The sequence below is a fragment of the Podarcis melisellensis genome, assembly GCF_964234715.1.
Source record: "Podarcis melisellensis genome assembly, chromosome: 8".
Lineage (NCBI taxonomy): Eukaryota > Metazoa > Chordata > Lepidosauria > Squamata > Lacertidae > Podarcis > Podarcis melisellensis.
In genome coordinates this window covers 72240060-72260438 of record NC_138540.1, presented here as the reverse complement: position 1 = coordinate 72260438, position 20379 = coordinate 72240060, and the positions used below count along the sequence as shown (strand labels likewise).

General features: G+C 45.3%; 1 protein-coding gene across 1 annotated transcript in view; it reads left to right on the top strand.

Annotated features, from left to right (window-relative positions):
* Positions 1-1432: 1432 nt before the first annotated feature.
* NFKBID (NFKB inhibitor delta) overlaps positions 1433-20379 on the top strand; it is a gene marked incomplete at its 5' end in the record, with an annotated part of 29760 nt that continues 10813 nt past the window's right edge. The window contains 7 exons of the mRNA XM_081921732.1: positions 1433-1465; positions 1690-1699; positions 2539-2658; positions 15855-15958; positions 18174-18207; positions 18505-18803; positions 19485-19696. Of these exons, the coding sequence (XP_081777858.1) occupies positions 1433-1465; positions 1690-1699; positions 2539-2658; positions 15855-15958; positions 18174-18207; positions 18505-18803; positions 19485-19696 (812 nt within the window). The remainder of the gene's footprint in view (positions 1466-1689; positions 1700-2538; positions 2659-15854; positions 15959-18173; positions 18208-18504; positions 18804-19484; positions 19697-20379) is intronic.

The following is a 20379-nucleotide window of genomic DNA, read 5'->3' as shown; positions in this document are numbered from 1 at the left end:
GGAAGAAGAGTATCAAAGCTGATACAAAGGGATCTGTTTCAAGAAACTATTAGGTCTTGATGGATACAAGAGAGTGAAATAGTCTGTGGACTGAGAAGTGAAAGAGAACCAGGGAGGAATATCAGAGAGCCATTCTGGAATGAAGTGTGGAACCAAGTAGATAACATATCTTTATCAATTAAAATAACATGGTATCAGCTGCTATTGAAATGGTATCTAATGCCAGCAAGATGGAAAAGAATTTACAGAGCTGACAACTTTAAGTGTTGGAAATGCCAGGCAGACTACACACAGCAATGTGCACGTGCAGTGAAAACGTCCGTCTGTAACAAATTATCGAAGAAAACCCCTGCAATGTGTTCCAGATATAATTGGCTTTTGTAATAGGGCCCACAATATTGCTGATCCTGTTGATAAAAGACAAATACTTTCAGTTTCTATCTTAAGAACAGCTGCAGAAATCATTTGGGCTGGAAAATGGATGGGCAGGACTGGTTCTTGAAATGTATTGAACTGGCAGCTATGGATAAACTGTCAGAATCTGTTTGGAAGAAGGAATTGTCAAGGGGCAATCTTGAATGTTCTGAGGGATGGTACTGTTCTGCGGCCTATTAGAATGAGCTATATGGAAAGGAAAGGCCTGGAATAGACTTGCTTACAATAAAATTTAATACAGTAACAGTGCAATGCCACACTATCCTTGCATACTTGGAAATGCATCTTGTTGCTTTCCCATGGGGCTGATTTCCATTTTAAGCGTGCATGAAATGTCAGCCATAACTAAACCGTAAACATATTAAGCTACTTGTTTTTGGGTTCTGGCAGTCATGTATTGATTTGGACAGAGATGACTTGGTTGCTCCATCCTCTGGTAGATAACCTCCAAACTGGGCCCGGTTCAAGGTGCCCCAATTGGTCTTTAAAGCTCTAAACATCTTTGACCCCAGGTATCTGAAAGACTGCCTCCTTCTCCACAGACCTTCTCAAGTGTTAAGATTGGCAGAGGAGGCTCTCTGGGCAAATCACAGCATTCCCCTTTTTTAATACAGTGGTACCTCAGTGGTACCTTGAGCGAGATGAGCGCGCAACCCTAGAGTTGGTCACGACTGGCCCTGATGGGCAGAGGTACCTTTACCTTTACCTTTTACCTCAGGTTAAGTACTTAATTCGTTCCGGAGGTCCGTACTTAACCTGAAACTATTTCTGGGTTAGCGGAGTGTGTAACCTGATGTGTATGTAACCTGAAGCGTATGTAACCCAAGGTACCACTTGTATACAGTGTGGAGGTGACCGAGTGCCCTTTGTCCCCAAAGGAGCAGCTTGACTTTGGGAAATCACTGCTCTAAAATGACACATTTTGAAGCGTATGTAACCTGCAGTGTATGTAACCTGAGGTACCACTGTAATAATGATGATGATGATGATGATGATGATGATAGCAGAGCAGACTTGCCCAGGAGGCTTGGTGAGGCTACTGCCTTGAGTGGCCAATTTGGGACAGCTGGGAGGGGCAACAGATTGGGCCTGCAAGGAGCATGCCACTTGCCATCTCCTGCATTTCCCTCCTCCTCTTTTGCTGCCAACTTCTCTGCTGCCACCCCGCCTCCTCCTCCTCCTCCTCCAATGATGATGACAGTGACTCTGCCACTGCCTCCAGACCTCCTTTTTCACCTCCTCTTTTTTTCTCAGGAGGTGGCAGGTAGGTGGGAGAGAGGACAGCAGTGGCGGGGTAACCAACAATGTTGGAGGCAGTGGCATAATTTTCCCTCCAGTGGCAAATGTGCTGGACCAGCCTTGGATCAAATCTATGCTTCCAGGTGGCATAAGAAAGCTGCAGAGATAGTGCAGGATAGTGCGCACCCCGGAAATGATCTCTTTCAGCTTCTGCCCTCTGGAAGAAGGTACAGAGTTATAAAGACTATGACTAGCCGTCTGAGAAACAGTTTCTATCCAAATGCGATTTTGGTTTTAAACGCAGTGTAAGGTAGTCCCTATGGGAGTATATTGTATTTAATTATGGGGTATCAGAGTTTTTAGGGGTTTAACCAGGCTGGGATAGATGGGATAGCTGGCTTATTGGTTTTTGAATGTCTGATGTAGATTTTTTCAATTTCGTTGTTCTGTACGGGACAATGACAATAAAGATTATTGTATCGTATTGTATCAGAAGCATTGTTCCACTTAACAAATATTAAAATGAAATATTGTGCATATATATATATATATATATATATATATATATATATATATATATGTATGTATATATTCTAAATAAAATTATATGAAACCAGAATGAATAAAAACAAAGTGAAAATTTAGAACCTCCCTCGCAAAACACGGCATTCTCTCTTAAAGGTTTTTTCGCCTTCAGCCTCCCCTCCACCATATTTCTGGCTCTGTGGCCGCACTGCATGCTCCCCTTTTTAAAAAGTGTGTTATTTCCAGACAGGTGGGAAGGAGGCGTGGTTCTCTTGAAAGGGGCTGTGCAACCACTTCCTCTCGCTAGTATAAACTGAAGCTTTGCTTCCTCTTCATGAGCTCAAAAGTTCCTTTGTGAGACGGCTGCGTTGTGTCAGAAGCGGCAGAGGAAGGTGGCGGAGGAAGGGAAAGGGTCTGGTGCCCCACAAGGGCTGGAGATGGGTCTGAGACTACAGAAAGGTAAGTGGCAGATTCCTTAAGAAGCCTTGGGTTTTTTGGGAGGGTGTAATCACTTTGTTGACTGTTCTGGGGTGTAAACAGTCCCCTTTAGGCGCAAAAGAATTGCTTCAGCTTTTTCCCAGAGAAGGCTTCTTATTAACAGCTGCAAGGCAGGCAATTCAACAGGTGACGCTTTTCCTTAGCATGGGCTAAAAAGTTTCGTTAGTTGAATTTCTGCCTGCTTTTGCAGGTGTTAAAGAGCACAGAAGCCGTAAAAACTTGCTAAAGGAAGAGCTAAACCAATGGTAATCTGGCAATCTGGCATCTGTCCATGGGATTATGTCAACGCAAATAAACAGAAGCTAAATATGGCACAAGCTTTTCTCCAGCTCTGGAATAGACCTTGATTTTCTACTAGGAACACAGCCGTAAACATTTTTGCCTTCCCTATGTGTGGTCCTGAGCGTGGCAATTTCAAGCTTATTAATTTTGCTCCTGACGTGTTAGGACTATTGGATACACCTAAATATTTGTATCAGCACTATTACTTACCTGCAATACTTGCACTCAGAAATCCATAAATAAACATTGAGAGAGAGAGAGAGAGAGAGAGAGAGAGAGAGAGAGAGAGAGAGAGAGAGAGAGAGCGCGCCAGCACAGAAGCCCTGCCAGAAAGGAAAGATTAGCAATCCTCACTGGCAAGCCTTCTTAAAAGATGGATTTGGTATACTGTAACGTTTAACAATTAGAAGTGGACTGTCTCTCCAAGAGAAGATCATTGTGGAACTGGGCTTTTCGATTAGACCTATACTGCCTTGAGCTCAGTGCAGTATTTATGTCCATGCTGTTCTGGAGTTGCCCTCTTGGCATGCTAAGGGTATGGCTACATTTTGCAGTTAGGGATGCAAGGGGGAGTATCATATTCCCCCCTTGGCATAGAAATAAAGGGACGTGGGAAACTGACTCAGCAACCCTAAGAAATGCTTATTCAGAGGTTCCAGTCCCCAGTAAGAGCATCTGAGGCCGCAGGCCTACTCTTCTGGAGGGTGAAGTCACTGTAACAAGAGCTAGGAAACAAAAGTGATGGTGTTCTTCAGAGGTGCCGTCTACTTTCCACCCATCACGTTTTCATGTGACTCAGCTAGTGTGCCACACACTCCGGTGGTCTCTAAACAGCGATTGCCTGGTCCTGTCAATCTGGTTCCTCTCCACGCTTTTGAAGGGACATGCAGTGGTGATTCACTGACATGCAGACACTCCGCCGTCCCCCTCCTTTGCAGCCGTGTCTGTTATGGGTCACATCCACGCCATACATTCAAAGCACATGACTCCACCCCCACCCCCCCAAAAAGAATCATTGGATCTGTTGTTTACTCCCCAGAGAGCTAAAATCCCCTGCACCCTTCAGAAACTACAGTTCCCATGATTATTTGAGGGAGGGAGTTGTGTACTTGAAATATACAGTGTGGAGGTGATCCAGTGCCCTTTGTCCCCAAAGGAGCAGGTTGACTTTGGGAAATTGCTCCTCTCTAAAATGACACATTTATAGCTAGATCAGGAGACTGATCTACACTCTCACATGTCACCATGCCAGGGTAAAGGTAAAGGGCCCCCTGCCCATTAGGTCCAGTCATGGCCGGCTCTGGAGTTGTGGCACTCATCTCGCTTTATTGGCCGAGGGGGCCAGCGTACAGCTTCCGGGTCATGTGGCCAGCATGACTAAGCCACTTCTGGCGAACCAGAGCAGTGCACAGAAACGCCGTTTACCTTCCCGCCGGAGTGGTACCTATTTATCTACTTGCACTTTGAAGTGCTTTCGAACTGCTAGGTTGGCAGGAGCTGGGACCGAGCAACGGGAGCTCACCCCGTTGCTGGGATTCGAACCGCCAACCTTCTGATCGGCAAGTCCTAGGCTCTGTGGTTTAACCCACAGCACCACCCGTTTCCCTCCATGCCAGGGTACTGTTTCATAAATAAACAAACAGGCCTACTGCGGGAGGGTATTTGTGCTTGGGCTCCTAAAACTAGCAGATCAGAACGCAACTGCATTTACCAGACAGGTGTGTTTACCTGCCGTACACAATTTCAAGTGGCACCAGCCCCGTGGGGAGCCCAGTCCGGCGTAAGAGAAGGAGCCTCTTTGCGCAAGCCGCATTATGCAACATGAATTGCATCATTCTGACTCATGGCTTTCAGTGCTAAAATTAGAAGCACTGTGGTACCTTGGTACTCGAACGGCTTGGCTCCTGAACAAATCAGCTCCCAAACACCGCAAACCCAGAAGTAAGTGTTCCGGTATGCAAACGTTTTTCAGAAGCCGAACGTCTGAAGCTGCATCCGCTTGAGTGCAGGAAACTCCTGCAGCCAATCGGAAGCTGCGCATTGGTTTTTGAATAGTTTCGGGAGTCAAATGGACTTCCAGATCAGATTAAGATCGAGAACCAAGATACCACTGTAGTCGGGGGGAGGCTGGCCTTTCCTGGTGCCCCCTCACTATGCTTTTAAAAAAGATTATTGGGGGGGGTATATTTTGGCTATAATTGGTAAGTGTCTGGGGTTTGCCACAAGCTGATTTCGACTCCGATTACACCCAGTTAAGTTAATGAACCAAATATCATCATTCCCATTAATTTCAGTGGATCTCCTCTGAGTATTGGATACAACCCTGGGTGTGAACCTAGTATATTTATTTCATTAAGGACCCTCTACCCTCCTCCTGCTCCAATCGCAAGTTGAAAAAGCTGCTGCTGTACCTTTAACAAGCAGCTTGATGTGTGCAGGTATTCAGGAGTTACTGTGTTGTGAAAGGCTTCAGGCTCTGCCACCTGCCACCCAGCAAAGTGTTGCCAAAGGCGTAAGAACAGATTGGGCTGTTGTGTTTGAGTGTCCTGCTTTTTGGGCAACTTGGCAACTAACACGCGCAAGGAGCGATGCTGCAGTAAGGACCCTGGATGTTGTTAGTCCCGGGATGCCCTCGGCTCAGCCAGGATGGCCGTCAGTGGTGGGTTGATGGAGTCCGGCAACATCTAAAAACCCACAGATTTCCCCACCCCCTGGACCACTTGTGTATTTGCAGCACAGCTGTCGGCAGACACAGGAAGAGAGCTGTATCAGCAAAGGATGCAAGCGTGGGCTGTTGATGTTCCATTGATTGGGAGGGGGGAGGAAACAGAAGAGCCAGGACGCCTGGGTTCCTGCTCCTCTTGTTTCAGAAGGGACCTGGGCAGAGTCAGCCCCTTGAGGTGGGTGGCTTCCCCCAGATCTCCCTCCCTCTCTCTCTCTCTCTCTCACACACACACACACACCATCTCAAGAGATCGACCATCTGGCCGCTTCCAAGAAGACAGGAAACAATCTGGGGTTTCCCAGTGACGCGTCGCTGGGGATTCCATTCTGCACTCGGCCTCTTTACTTTGCCGAGTGCGGGGGCTGATCACACATGGCCACACACAGCAGAACGCTTTGTCTCTTTCCTGCCACCGGGGGCAGGGGGCGATGGTAGTCCCTTGGCCAGAAAAAGAAGAAAGCACTGGGCTCAGAGCCAGGCTCAGATGTCTGCCGGTCTGCTGGTTAACCAGAAACTCGGAATCCCCATGTCCTCCGGCTTCCCCGTGAAAGCCCCTTGCGCTCTCGGGGTTAAGTCTGGGTCTCTGGGGTTTTGACTCCTCTGCCCACACCAAGTGGGTGGAAGTTCTTCTTGCAAACCACAGGTGGTCCCTCTGTGCCAATTGCAACTCCATCGTTCAAAGAATTGTAGAGTTGGAAGGGACCACGAGGGTCATCTAGTCCAACCCCCTGCAATTCAGGAATCTTTTGCTCAACGTGGGGCTCGAACCCACAAACCTGAGATTAACAGTCTCATGCTCTACCAGTTGAGCTATCCAAGGGAATCTGTTGTTTCACAGATGCCCTGTAGGTTAGAAAAGTAATGTGGAAGGGAAGAAAACTGGGTAGAACCCATTGTCCTTGATGGGCTGGTTTTCTTTCTGCAGAAGTTTCCTCCCCCACAAAACAGCAGTCAAAATTCACAATTGTTACCTAGTTTCCACCACCCCTGGCCATGCTGGCTGAGGCTGAAGGCTGGATAGACACCTGGATTTACAGCACATTTAAATATTTATGCCACCTTTACTCCAAGGAGCTAAGACTGGAAAAAATAGTTCTTCCCCCCCACCCTTGCTCCACTAGGCTGTGACACAGTGACTGAAGTAAGGTCATCCAGGGAGTTTGCTGGCTGAGTAAGGATTTTAACCCTCGTCCTCATGTCCATATCTAACGCACTAGCCATCAAAGTGCTAGACAAAGAGGAGATAGGTAGATTCTCATTAATACAGAAGCAAAATCAACTAATTAAGGATACTCTGTCTAATGAGAATCTCCCTAGTTCACACTTGATGTACAGTATTGGTTCAAGAACTGAAACACAGCTATCGTCTGAAATTCGCATTTCTCTGAATTTTGCGATGGAGTTCTCCAGCCAACCAATGCTTACAAATGTACATATATTGGGGGACGTGTACATAAAAATGTATATATTAGTGAAAACAATATACAAATATGCATTATAATAGGGGAGACTGCTTGCAAGACTCTGTATATTAGTCAAAAACTGCATAGAAATATGTGCTTATTAGGGGGGATTTGCACTAAAATGCGTATGAATTTTCCCAATAAATCACAAATTGCTGTAGAACTGAACGTGAGATTGGAAAAAGGAGAAACTGAGAAAACCAAAATCAACAGATTCATCCACCCCTATAAGACATGCCAGCACGCAGAGGGGCACAGGTTTCCCACCGTAATAAAAGATGCTATATCTATTATATTGACCTCTTGTTCAACCATTTAACACTAGAGAGAGATTGGCATTTCTTGCATGGGTAGCCTTGATGATACAAGGCAAGGCAAGCACTGTGTCTGCAACAGCTGCTTTTGCTAGCAGTTTGCAAACAACATAAAGTTCATTCAGCTGATATTAAAATCTCTTTCAAATAAGGGCTCCTCCAGGTGATCTATTGAATCAGCATTCATACCCATTTGCTTGTTCAAAGCTTGTGCACTGGGTAGCTTACATCTGGTCTTTATTGTGTATGGGTTCTGATTCATTGGTGGGGAGGTGATAAAGCAATGAGCATTCATCCTTATTTGCTTTTGTGGTGGTTAAATGAATTCCCGTCGATCATTCTCCCCACACTTCGCAATACACTTTCCCCATCACTTTCCTAACTGCAAAAAAAGTCCTCTCTCTCTCTTTCTCTCTTTTTTGAAAGTGGATTTGTTCCGCCAAGGTGACAGAGTGCTTAAACCCACTTGAATTATGCAGACCTACATTTCCAGAATGCACGTCAATCCCTCCCGCAAAATTCAGGCAGTCAGGAGGTGACCTTCCGTGTTTTAAGTTGGCACGAAAATAGAAGCCGGCGAAGGTCTCCAGGGAGATTATTCCATAGCTTTGGCACTGCCGCTTGATGGTTACTAGCTGAGATGGTTTTCGAAAAGAATTGAGCAATCTCAAGAGAGATAGGTCTCCATCAACAGTGATTAGCCAATGATAGCAGTGATCAGCCTCCTCTAGAGGCCGCTTTTGCAGAAGAAGTTACCAAGGAAGGACCTTCTTAACTACTTCTGAGGTGGGGGCACCTAGAGTAGTATGAGGGCCACTCGAATGGGCTAATCAATAATATTAAGATTATTTAATGATATAATTTTGACAGCTGCACTGTTGGGAACGCTTCCTAGCATCTACACTGGATTAAAAGTCTGCTAATTGGGGTCAAACTGGGTCATACATTAGCTACATATCTGTGCTCTGCTATAGCCCCAATCCAAATCAGGAGCTCTACATTCTCCATCCGTACAGCAGTGGGTGGAGACAAGGGGAAGGCAGGGAGTTCCATTGAAGTAAGTGAGAGAGATGTGTGTGTTTTTCTCTTTCCTATGCATTCTGCAGCCACAGCAGGGAGCCTGAAAGAGATCAAGACCATAGCCAAGGGCAGGAGGTTAAAGCTTTCTACCATGCCAAGCTCCTAGTCTGGACTAGAAGGCCCAGACTGCTGGTTTGTGTTTTAACAACCCTGTACTTAAGGTCATAGATATGTCGAGCTAGTCAACCCTGGTTCCCCAGATGTTGCTGGGATGGACTACAACTCCCATCATCCCTAGCTATCTCACCCAATAGTCAGGGATGATGGGAGCTGTAGTCCATCAACACTGTCCCTCTAGTTTCCTCTGATGGCTCCCAGTTCCAGTATAAAGATAGAGGGGTTACTCTACCTCCACCATTCATGATTTACAATGGTGAATTATTGGAGGGCATTTAATCTGGCTCTCACATCTCTGTGTATACCACTTTCAATTCCTTTCCGCTGATTTATTTACCCCTTGAATGAGGCAGGCAACCCAATGAGGAGGTGGCAAAGCAGTCTAGATCACATTAGACTGTAGGTGGATGGATCTCCTCTTTTGAACAATGTCAGAGGTTGAGATTCTTTTCCAGCGCAAGGGCCACATTCCCTGCTGGGCAACCTTGCAGGGGCCACATTACAGAGGTGAGCAGAGCCAGGGGCAAAAACTGGACAGAGCAATTAAAGCAAATGGTACCTTTGTGCAGGGACTCATTCCAGCCTGGCAAAATTCATTCAATGGCCCAAAGCCAGGCAAGTATGTGTGGCTGGAGAAGGGGTGTGGCCTGGGGGAAATTCCAAGGGCCAGATAATGGGGCTTTGAGGGCCACATTTGTTCCCCAGGCTGGAGATTTCCCACTCCTGGTTTATGGAATATTTGCTGCCATATTAGTCCACCATAATTTTTTAAAATTCAAAACGCTGGCAAGATAATACTTCTATAAAGACCGAGAAAAGCCTAGTAGGACTCGTCTCCAGCCTGGATGTTTCCTGTGAGTGTGTAGGATAGCTGAAAGTGAAGGGGTATTTGGGGATGTGGCAAGAATCCCCGGTCTGGGCCAAGATACAGTTTTCAGAACTGTTGAAGGTGGAATTTCTGAATTAAAAACAAACGTTAATTTCAAGCTCTCAGTTAAGATATCATTTTCAGGAATCTAGATGTTAATTTTGCTTTCATGGTGCATGAGATTGTATGTGTAGGATGGGATTGTTTGCAGGAGGGGCCCCATTTTACTGCCTCCCCAGAATGATGGCAACTTGAAGTGCTGTAGCAAAAGAGGGATTTCCATCACAAACCTCCATCTCCCAAATCTAGTTCTCTGCTTCTACTATTTATCTAAACCAGCAAAGCTTGCTAGCAGGCCTTGGCGAAGTTCCTAAAGAGACTTGAAGTGGAGCTCTAGGAAAGGCAAAAGGTATGTCCAAGAATGGACTAATTGTTGCCACCCTCAAGTCAAGCAGGAAAGTAGTGTTGCAGAGAAAACTCAATTCAGTAAACATTTAAAGGTGAACTTCTCGAATTTTCACTTTCCAAAACAATAAGAGTACTGAAACCCAGACATCCTTTCTAAATTCGAACTTTCCCAAATTTAGCAATGTATGGGGGATAACCTGCCTCTTTTAACCAACATGCTTAAGTCTATTTAACGCATAAAGGGGTTAATACCACAGAGTAAGCTGTCTTGCCAGCTGTCCTTAGCTGTGTTCACTTCCCTTACCTTGGGGGGATATAGGTAATCAAGACTATTGTACCTCCTCTCAGTCTGCCTGGTGATCTCGGTGTGTGAAGAGGCTAAGCTTAGGTGAATGGCTTTCACAAGTCATTCTTGTGTTCCATACCAATAATCTACAAACTTTTGCCATTTTGGAACTAAACTAAGTTTTACTGCCTGTGCAACTTTTCCTGAATGTTGTATGGTATGGAAAAGCACATGAATCTGGCCTTTGGAGAGTTTGTAAGTAAACCATTTTAAACTTACCAGATGTGTGGGGTTAGAGGGAAGTTTTGGAACTCGCAAGAACATATTTTAAAGGCCTAAGCCCGTATTTCCATGGTTTACTTTATTGCATATTTTATTATGTTTAAATCTCTGCTGGGGTTCTCTCATTGCAGAGTACTTGCCCCAGCCTTGGATCTTGGCATCCAGAATTTCTCCTTTTATACCTATATTTTTCCTTGCACCAACAATGTAGTTCCCCAGCCAAGTCATGTGTACATGAATGCATATACTAAGGCAAAGTTTGTATTTTAAAAATGCATGTATTTGTGATAATAACATAGGAAAAAATGCATTAATTGGGGGAGATTGGGGGGGAATGCTTATCTTAGGCAAAAATTGCATACAAATATGCATATTAGAGGAAATTTGTGCTAAAATACTGATTAATTTTCCTGAACCCTTAAAAAAAAAAGAATCACACAAACTGATGTGGAAATGTGGAGAAATGAACTTTAGGTTGGAAAATTGAGAAACAGAGAGAATCCAAATTGGACATGGGCAAGACATACTGTTCAGACTAGGGACGGAATCCTGGATCTGCAGTACCTGCTCTGACCATTACAAAGGTGGCGCTGCAGCATGGGAAAGATCAGAACAGTAACTTCTTCCGCCCACAGGGATTTGAAGTGCTGAAACACTGCCTGCGCCCCTGATTCAAATTTCCCAATGCCTGCCTTGCACTGTTCTCCTCTTTCTATAATAAAATTACAAAGGCAGTCTGTTTCCTCCACCCAACATTAAGTGTTATCTCTAGTCCAATGCTCCAACCACTACACCACGCTGTAGACTACAATTCCCATTGTCCTTGGCCATGGGTCATGCTGGCTGAGGCTGGTGGGGGCTGGAGTCCAGCAATAAGAGGAGAGCACTCCTTTGACTTACACACCTGCACCAGGGGACTCACCCTGAACCTTGCAGGTTTAGGTCACAGGATCCGAAAAGGAAATGTAGTTGAGTGGAGGAATAGCTCTGAACAGCAGCCCTTGCCGGCTGAGTTTTTCTTCCACATCATTTCCTTCACAGTGTCATGCCTTCCGTCAACGGAAGCGACGGTGCTGCAAGTTGCCTTGTTTTTTACACCGGCAGCTAGGACAACAACCACAGCACATGCCTTTGAGCTGACATGCTGCCTGCCATTCCCCTCCTCCTCACATTGCTCTCAGAAGGCTTTTAACAAGGGACTGGGGAGGTGGGGGATGGCCACAATATCTGCATTTGAGCATCACCTGCTCTGGAAAATATCCCTTGTGCGTCGAGAAGGGAAACCACAAGTGACGGAGATGAAAGGCCGAGCTTGGGTCAAAGCAGGATTCATGAGCAGCTCAGAGCTGTTATTTTCTGCCAGCAGCCTTGCTCCTGTAGCTGGCAGGGCAAACTCTGAATCATGTCACAGGAGCGCTCAGGAATTTAAGAGGGGCCTTCCGAGACTGTCACTATTTTGCAGGAGGAACCCGAGCATGTACTGGAACTTTAGGTCTCTGTAATAAAAAATTGGATCAAATCGCTCTGTCGCTCGAGCACAGGGCTTCTCAAACTGGGGCTACGGACTTCATTCATGTTTCCCCATTAAAGATCCTCCTTGATTTTTAACTGTATTTTTATTGCTTCTTTTATTTCTTATATTGATCCTTAATTGCCTTTTGATTGCTTCCTTATCGCTCTATAGTTTTTAATTGCTTCACCGTTCCCTATGTTGCATTTTACAGCGTTGTCTTTTGAATTCAGCGGAATTCAGATTGTAATGCAGTAAAATATAGTACATACAAAAGAAAAGAAACAATAGAAATGCAATTAAAAATCACACAGCACTCTGAAATTGCTACAATGGGCAGAAATGGTCCACTAAGACCCTCAGCGATTATCAATTGGTCCATTGGTCAGGGGGTGGGGAGTTTGTAATTACAAATGTCCTGGTGCATTAATCTGATTTTTTTTAAAAAAAAAAAAAAACCACACATATATTTTGCACTTTGGGAAGGGAAGAGAACATGCACTGAAAAGCGTGAGGTGAAGTAATGAGTAACAGGAAGACATGTGAAGACCCCAGAAACAAATCAAGATGAATGCAGGATAAATACTCATTGTCCATCCCATAAACAAGTCAGAGCAAATGCTCAAAAAAAGACCCAGCATTCTATCCGCACTGCAAGTTTTGTGCTAGCGAAATGAGGGTGAATGTTGAATATACAGGTTGCCTGGAGGAAAGATTAATTTGCTGTCAAGGCTTGGGTCTGGAATACATTGTTACTGGCACTGCAGATCCGCTGTTCCTTTGTTAGATTGCTGGTAACAGCCCAGAATGGTTTGCTGGTATTTTTTCAATGGGCTGTATGACATGGTCTCCGGGTAACTAGAAACCTCTCTCCATTTTTGAATGAGAAACAAGAGTTTGGAGGAGGTGGTGCCCCACTGATAAGGCAGCTATGCATGTGAAATAGGGGAGCTGGCAGGTTGGTAAGGACAATGGCCACGTGTGTAGGTGAGACAGACAGACTGAGACACCACATGCAAGAATTTCTGGAAAGCTGAAATGGACAGTCTTTGAAGGATCTGCTTCATAGGAATGTCTAATTTTGCTTTGACATACTCTGCTTCTTCACGTTGATGAATAAAGCAAATACTTCAAGGGCACTTCCGGACTGTTGCTATTCTTGAATGGGATGCAAGCACGTACTAGCAATTTCAGGTTGTGCAATTGTAGTTGAATTGCGCAAGAAAACTGCTTCCCCCAAAGATCTGGGTTTTTATATATAAAAAAAGAAAGGAAAGTGATGGGGAAATGCCCTGGGAGGTGTGAGATAACACTTTCGTTGATGTAATGTCATCTAACCTCCCCGCAAACAAATCAGAATGAATGCTCATTGGACAGCCATCATTGTCTAATCCTACAAATAAATCATGACTTCCCCCAAAGGATTCTGGGAGCCGTAGTTCATTAAGAGTACTGGAAAACCCCTATTCCCCGCACAGAGCTACAATTTCCTACAGAATGGATGATGAAGTCAGACCACATTCCCATTGTCTTATACATGGAAAATACGATATGGACAAAAAGCATATACTGCAGTAAAGTGCATGTAAAAATGCATAAATTGGTGAAATAACATACAAATGTATTATATTAAGGGAAACTGGCTTGCAAGAATTGTGTGTAGTAGGCAAAATTAGATATTGAAATTTTGTTTGTTAGGAAAAATTCACACTGAAAAGCTGCTGAATTTTCATGAGCTTAAAAAAAAAATGCAGGCCAATGTAGAAATGTGGAAAAGTGAACTTCAGATTGGAAAAGTGAGAAATGGAGAGAAATAGGCATTGACATATTATTCACACATCTCTGCCCCTGACATGCTGAAATAGTGGAATCAGAGCAGTGTGAGAATTCTGCAGTTGCAACGTGAAAATGCAGTAATTAGCACTAGGTCCAAAATAGGATTTTTGTTAGTTGCAGGGTAGAGCTACCTTGCCCTGCAAATGCAGTGGAAGCAGAAAGTGGCAAAATAACTCAAGATGTGCTGGTCTGAAAATGTTCACCATCTTTTCTGCAAGAAGTGCAGATACCAGCTTTTCTCAGTGCAAGGTTTGTGCTAGCTGGGTGCAGTTTTGCTAGGTGCAGACTATAAACAATTCTGGGGTATGTATGCCATTTAACTTTCCTTTTAGACTTTGTGCAGGGAAGTTGTTGCATCACGAGAAAGATGCTTATCCTTTTCTTGACAGGTTAGCTTTCTGCAAGCAGGGAAGCTTTGCTGTGGGTCTGTTTTCAAGTAGACCAGGGATGGGGAAATGGATTGGATTAGTAGATCAGATTCTTAGCTTCCTCATCCCCAGTCAGGCCAACTTTCACAGGTGTGGTCACCTACCTGTCAATCACCTGACATCCTCTGCCTGGAAAATGCACAGGGCTTTGAAAGAGCCAACATTCAGGTGATTGGCAGGGCCTTCAAACCCCATTTTCAGTAGGAATTTGCAGATTTACCTCCCCTACACCTGGCTGATATCACATGTTATATCAAGAGTGGTGTAGTAGGGAGTGCCATTTTAGTTGCTGAAACTTAATTTTTTCAAATTTCTTCAGTGACGGGTCTTACAAATAAGTTTTGGGGTGTGAGAAATTTAGAGCTGTTATTCCTTTTTGTGACTGGACAACATTTAGCTTGAAAGTCTACGTTTGACAAAGAAGCACATGAGGCTTTCGGGAAGGCAAAGAATTTCAATTTTGTTTTCTGAAAATGTCAGGTAATGCTTAACAATAAGAATAATAGGAATGTAATCTAACTTGGCAAATCATTTTTCATGATTTCTAAACAATTTTACACACCTTTTACTTACCAAGTCAAACTAAACTATATTAATTTAACCAAAATATATTTTGAATTCCCAAGTCATGTTACAATGTTTCAGCACCCTTCATTTTTTTGAAATTTCAACATGCCCCAGTGGGGTACGTCTGTATGGCTTGGCAAAAATGGCCCCATGGGCCAAATGGTGAGGCCTGGTGGGGCTAACTAGGCTGTAGCTTCCCCACTGATGAAATAGACCAGGGGTCAGCAACGTTTTTCAGCCGTGGGCTGGTCCACCGTGCCTCAGACCATGTTTTGGGCCAGACTATATTTTTTGGGGGGGGGCGATGAACGAATTCCCATGCCCCACAAATAACCCAGAGATGCATTTTAAATAAAAGGACACATTCTACTCATGTAAAAACACATTGATTCCCAGACAGTCCGCAGGTCAGATTGAGAAGGCGATTGGGCTGCATCCGTCCCACGGGCCTTAGGTTGCTGAAGGGAGTGGGCAGGGGGGGGTGCATTGACAGTTGGAAGGCAACGCCCGGAGAGCAGGAGGAGAAATGCATCTGGAGCAAATAAGATATGCAGGTTTGACTGATAAGCGAAAGGAGTGCACTGCCAAAATGCTCTGGCAACACCCAATGAGGCCATAAGGCAAAGGGGGGAATATGATATGATACGTTACTGGTGGTGGGGTGGTTGGGAGGTGCTGCTAGGGTATAAAAACTGCTTGCTTACGTGTTTTAGGGGCCCCCAGCCTTTGGAAATAATTCCGCTGGTGGTCTCTGCGCAGATCACAATAAACTTTTTCTCCGAAGGAACTGAATCCCTGGTGCTTCTTTGTCACCTCTGCGTCCTGGGTAAGCGGGCAAATGGATCCCAAGTAATTAAGGCTTCATTGCCTACCCCTGAAATAGACACTCTGAAGGTGGGATGCTTGCATGCTTTTAGGAAATGATCTGATCCTAAGGTAGAGCTGTCCTCCTCTCAATCCTGACAACTCCATTTGCTCTCTCTGCTTTCAGGTTGCAAAGTTCCACGCAGCAGTTTAGCACCCCAGACTGTGCGGGAATTACTGGAACAAAAAAGGCAACAGCAGATGGTCCTTGGCCACAGCACTGGACCCCAGGTGAGTCATCTGCTGAAACCAGTTGCGATTGTTCCTTGCTTCCAGCAGCCCCTTCCAGCTAGATGTCTCCAGGAAACTTCCCAGCAGGACAGCAAGGCAGCAAGCCCTCTCCTGCTGCTATTGCTCCCCACAGCAAGCATTCAGTGGCTGTTGCTTCTGAGCATAGAGGTGTCAGGAGCTTGTCCTGCACTTGAGTAGGACCCTGGCAGAGACACATGCCCAACTGGCATGTTCTCTCCCTCCTGGTCAATCGTTCGGGAGCTTCAAAAGCTTTCTTCAGCCTGAACATCACAGCAACCAATGCCAACAGACTCCGGCACACTTAGGGATCCGCAGAGTCTTCGCAGTTCGTGTGACAGACCTCAGTAGCTCAGCATTTTGGCTAATCTACTTTATTTACATAGAAACACACACGGAGCTCTGCAACATGACTCCCTCTCTCTCTAGCATCAGACTGCAAAGAGAAAAACACAAAGGACAATAGTCCCACTTCACAGAACACAGTAACACAAACATCCTGTCTCCGTCGCTTCCCACTTTGTGGAGTCAAAACATACACCGTTATGTGATGGGCAACAATCCCATGACTGCAATCACGGAGCAGGAATTCTAACAAGAGGTTCCATGTGACCATCATGACTGGTAACTGTTGGCAGCCTTCTTGTCCAATGAATTTGTCTCAGCCTTCTAAGTTAGAGTCCATCACCTAGACTAACTGCGCCTGGTTTGCATTCTTTGAGACGAGGGCTCTAGCCTTGTGTTAGAGCATCTGTCTTGCATGCAGAAGGCCCAGGGTTCAATCCCAAATAAAATCCCCAGCATTTCCGGGTCGGGCTGGGGAAAGATCCTGCCTGAAACCCTGGAGAGCAAATGCCAGTCAGTGGAGTTAGATGGACCAATGTTCTCCCCCCCCCCCCAATAATTTTTATTAAGTTTTCTGTTTTACATTTTAGAATATTCATTTAAGCAACCTTGAAATATCAGCGACTTTCCCTCTTCTCTTTCCATGGTTCATTTTGCATAGCATAAATCCCTGCATATTTTATATAAACTAAACCATTCAGTATTCCATTATTACATCTACCAAAACTTATTGACACTGTTGAATTTATCTTAATGCTGCCCACGTTTTCAAACATACACAATTTCCCCCCATATATTCAATAAACATTTTCCAATCTTTTTTAAATGTATGTTCTTCTTGTTCTCTTATTCTATATGTTCTATCAGTTTAAGTTGCCATTTTTCTTTAGCTGGGACTTCGCTCGTTTTCCATTTGGGGGCTAACAAAACATGGGCCACAGTAGTGGCATACATAAATAACCTTTTTTGACATCTGGGAATTTCTGTCTGAATTCTTCCCAACAAAAAGGACCCTGGTTTATTTGTTTTTGAAAAGTACTTTTAAACTTTTTTTTCCAATTCATTATGAATTATTTCCCAATACTCTTTTACCCTTTTACAGGTCCACCACATAGGATTGAATGTACCCCAAATGTTCATTCACATGGTCCCCAATTCATAACATGGGAAGAAGTTGCCTTCCGCTGAGTCAGAACATTGGTCCATCGTCCATGAGGGTAGATGGACCATTGTTCTGACTCAGCAGAAGGTGGCTTCTTCCTACGTTATGAATTGGGGACCATGCGAATGAACATTTGGGGGCAGATTAAGGGGCAGCCTAGTCTAGGGTGGCGACCATAGCATGTTTTGATTTAGATTTGATATCCCGTTTTATCACTACACTACCAGAGCCAGGGTTTTTCAAATTAATGGCCCTGTGCCAATTGATTCTGAATTGATTTTAGAATGAATTGATTTTAGAATGTATTTCAATTAATTGATTGTGATTTTATGTAAATTGTGTTATTTTTGCTGTTGTTAGCCGCTCTGAGCCCGGCTTCGGCTGGAGAGGGCAGGATATAAATAAAATTTTATTATTATTAAGGAGTCTCAAAGCAGCTCACAAACTCCTTTCCCTTCCTCCCCCACAACAAACACTCTGTGAGGTGAGTGGGGCTGAGAGACTTCAGAGAAGTGTGACTAGCCCAAGGTCACCCAGCAGCCGCATGTGGAGGAGCGGAGACGCGAGCCCGGTTCACCAGATTACGAGTCCACCGCTCTTAACCACTACACCACACTGGTCCAGACACAACCGCTTTATTACCTTTACCAGGCTCATTACTGATTCTCTTTTTTTACTCTTCCTCTGCAGGTACCCCCAGGAGTTTTCGAAGCCAACCGAACAGGTGAGTGGATATGGACACACTGGGATGCTTTTCTTCCCCCATAGAGTCGGTGCGCCTGTAACGGCTACTACCGTTCTGTCTGCACTGGTGGAGGCAGTATGCTTCTGCGTCCCAGTTGCTGGAAACCACAGGAAGGGAGAGGTGTTTTTGAGCTTGGGTCCTGCTTTTGGGCTTCCCATGGGCATCTGGTTGGCCCCAGTAAGAACAGGATGCTGGGCTACAGAGACCACTGGCCTGATCCAGCAGGGCTTTTCTTCTGCTTCTGTATTCTTTGCTCATCTGAGTCCCTCTTCCTAGAGCCTCCCAGAGCAGCTGAGGGAAGAGGACCTACTCCAGGACAGACAGCTGCTCCCGAGTACCCAGTTGCGGCCTTTCCCACCTGGCAGCCAGACACCTCAAGCCAAGCAGCCTTCCCTGCCGACTGCCACTACCAGCCAGTGGACCCCACCAAGAACTACCTCCTTCCACATCCAGGGCCCCAGTATGGCATCATCAACCCCTTTACTTCTTTGGAAGCCAGTGTTTATGGGCCTGCAGGACCTAGTACCACCGAGGGAGTGTATGGTTCCAAGATGGCGTCAGCGGTGGATTATGAGGTGAATGTGGAATTATGAGGGGATGTGGGTGGGTGAGGATTGGCTCAAACTGGAGACAGTACATAGATAAAGACACTCACAGGACTGAAATAAAACTCATAACCTTTATTGTAAACATTTGGTTAGACCACAATATGTAATGCTGTAATATAATAAGGAGTGTATGACTAAAGTATAATACAAAAATTTACTAAGGAATTATAGACATTTATAGAATGTATATAGAGTAATCACGCTTAAGTAAGAGCAATGTCGAGAAGCCAGAAGAGGGGTGGAGGGAAGTTAATTCGGATAAGATATAGATTGAAATAATATTGTTAAGTTGTATTGTGTTTAAGGTATTTGGAAAAAAAATAATAAAAATTATTGGGGGGGGGACAAACAAACAGGAGACAAGGAAGGGGCTCATGCTATCATCTTAATCTGTTTTTTAAACAGCAATTTTCCTGTTCCAAGGATATCCTTGGGAATGTACCTCCACTCCCCATTTGTGGAATGCTTGCCCCAGGGAGGTTCAGAGTCAGAAACTGTTTACAAGCCTAATTTTGGTGGAGGAGGAGGCCCTGGAAATGCCTCTGTGAACATATATGTGCCCACATTGGCAACCCTGATGTATATCTGGGGGAGGGGGGAAGATTGGTAATATTGCAATGCTTCTTTACCATGGTTTCTTCCACACAGACGGCAGTCTCTGAAACTGGGCCTTTGGACCTCTTCCCCGCTTCTGGGGGCGTCTGCCTGCAGCAAGAAATGAACAACCCATGCCTCCTTCCCGAGGAGAATTTCCCGGCCTCATCCATGGAAGTGGATCCTGGGGAACTGGCCCAAGCTCGGGCGGAGATCCGGAACACAGAACTGCCTCTTCTGCTGCATCAAGATGAGGATGGAGACACGTAAGTCTGTTGCCGGTGGTGAGGGCACTGATTCCCACCCACCCCACCCCCCAGGAAATTGCTTTGAATACCATCCCAGTCCCCTTCTGTCAGGGAACTGACATCGGAGCCAGAGGTGGAGGCAAGGCTCCCAAGCAATGCTGGAGAAGGGCCCAGGAGGGAGAGAGGGAGCTCATCGGCTGGGGAAGGAAATCAGCGTAACACCAGGGATAAAGGGGGGCAGATGGGGGAATCGCCAAGGGGGCTCCAGGACTCCTTGCCAGAGACCAGCGGGGAGAGCACGGGTCCTCCGCTACCCACTCCCACCCTGCACAGAAGACTTCCACACAGGGAAAGTAGGCGTAGACTTGGCGTCAAAGAACTTCTTTGCTGGAAGAAGTTCAAGAAACACCCACTGACGGATTCTGCTAGCGACTGAACAGCCACGAAGTGAAGGGCTGTCCAGCCAGAAAAGGTTTAACCAGGCTACCTAACCAGGAGTGGCGGCAACTTACGCACAAGCAACCCCATATAACAATTACACCTTCGAAGTAAGGTGGCTGTGTGTCCTATTTTATAGCAGATAGTCCTCTGTCTGGCCCAGGGTCACATTCATTAAAAAAAATTGGTTTCCCCCAAAGAATCATGGGAGTTGTAGTTTGATATGGGTACCAGGAAATGCAGCTGTAAACTACAGTTCCCAT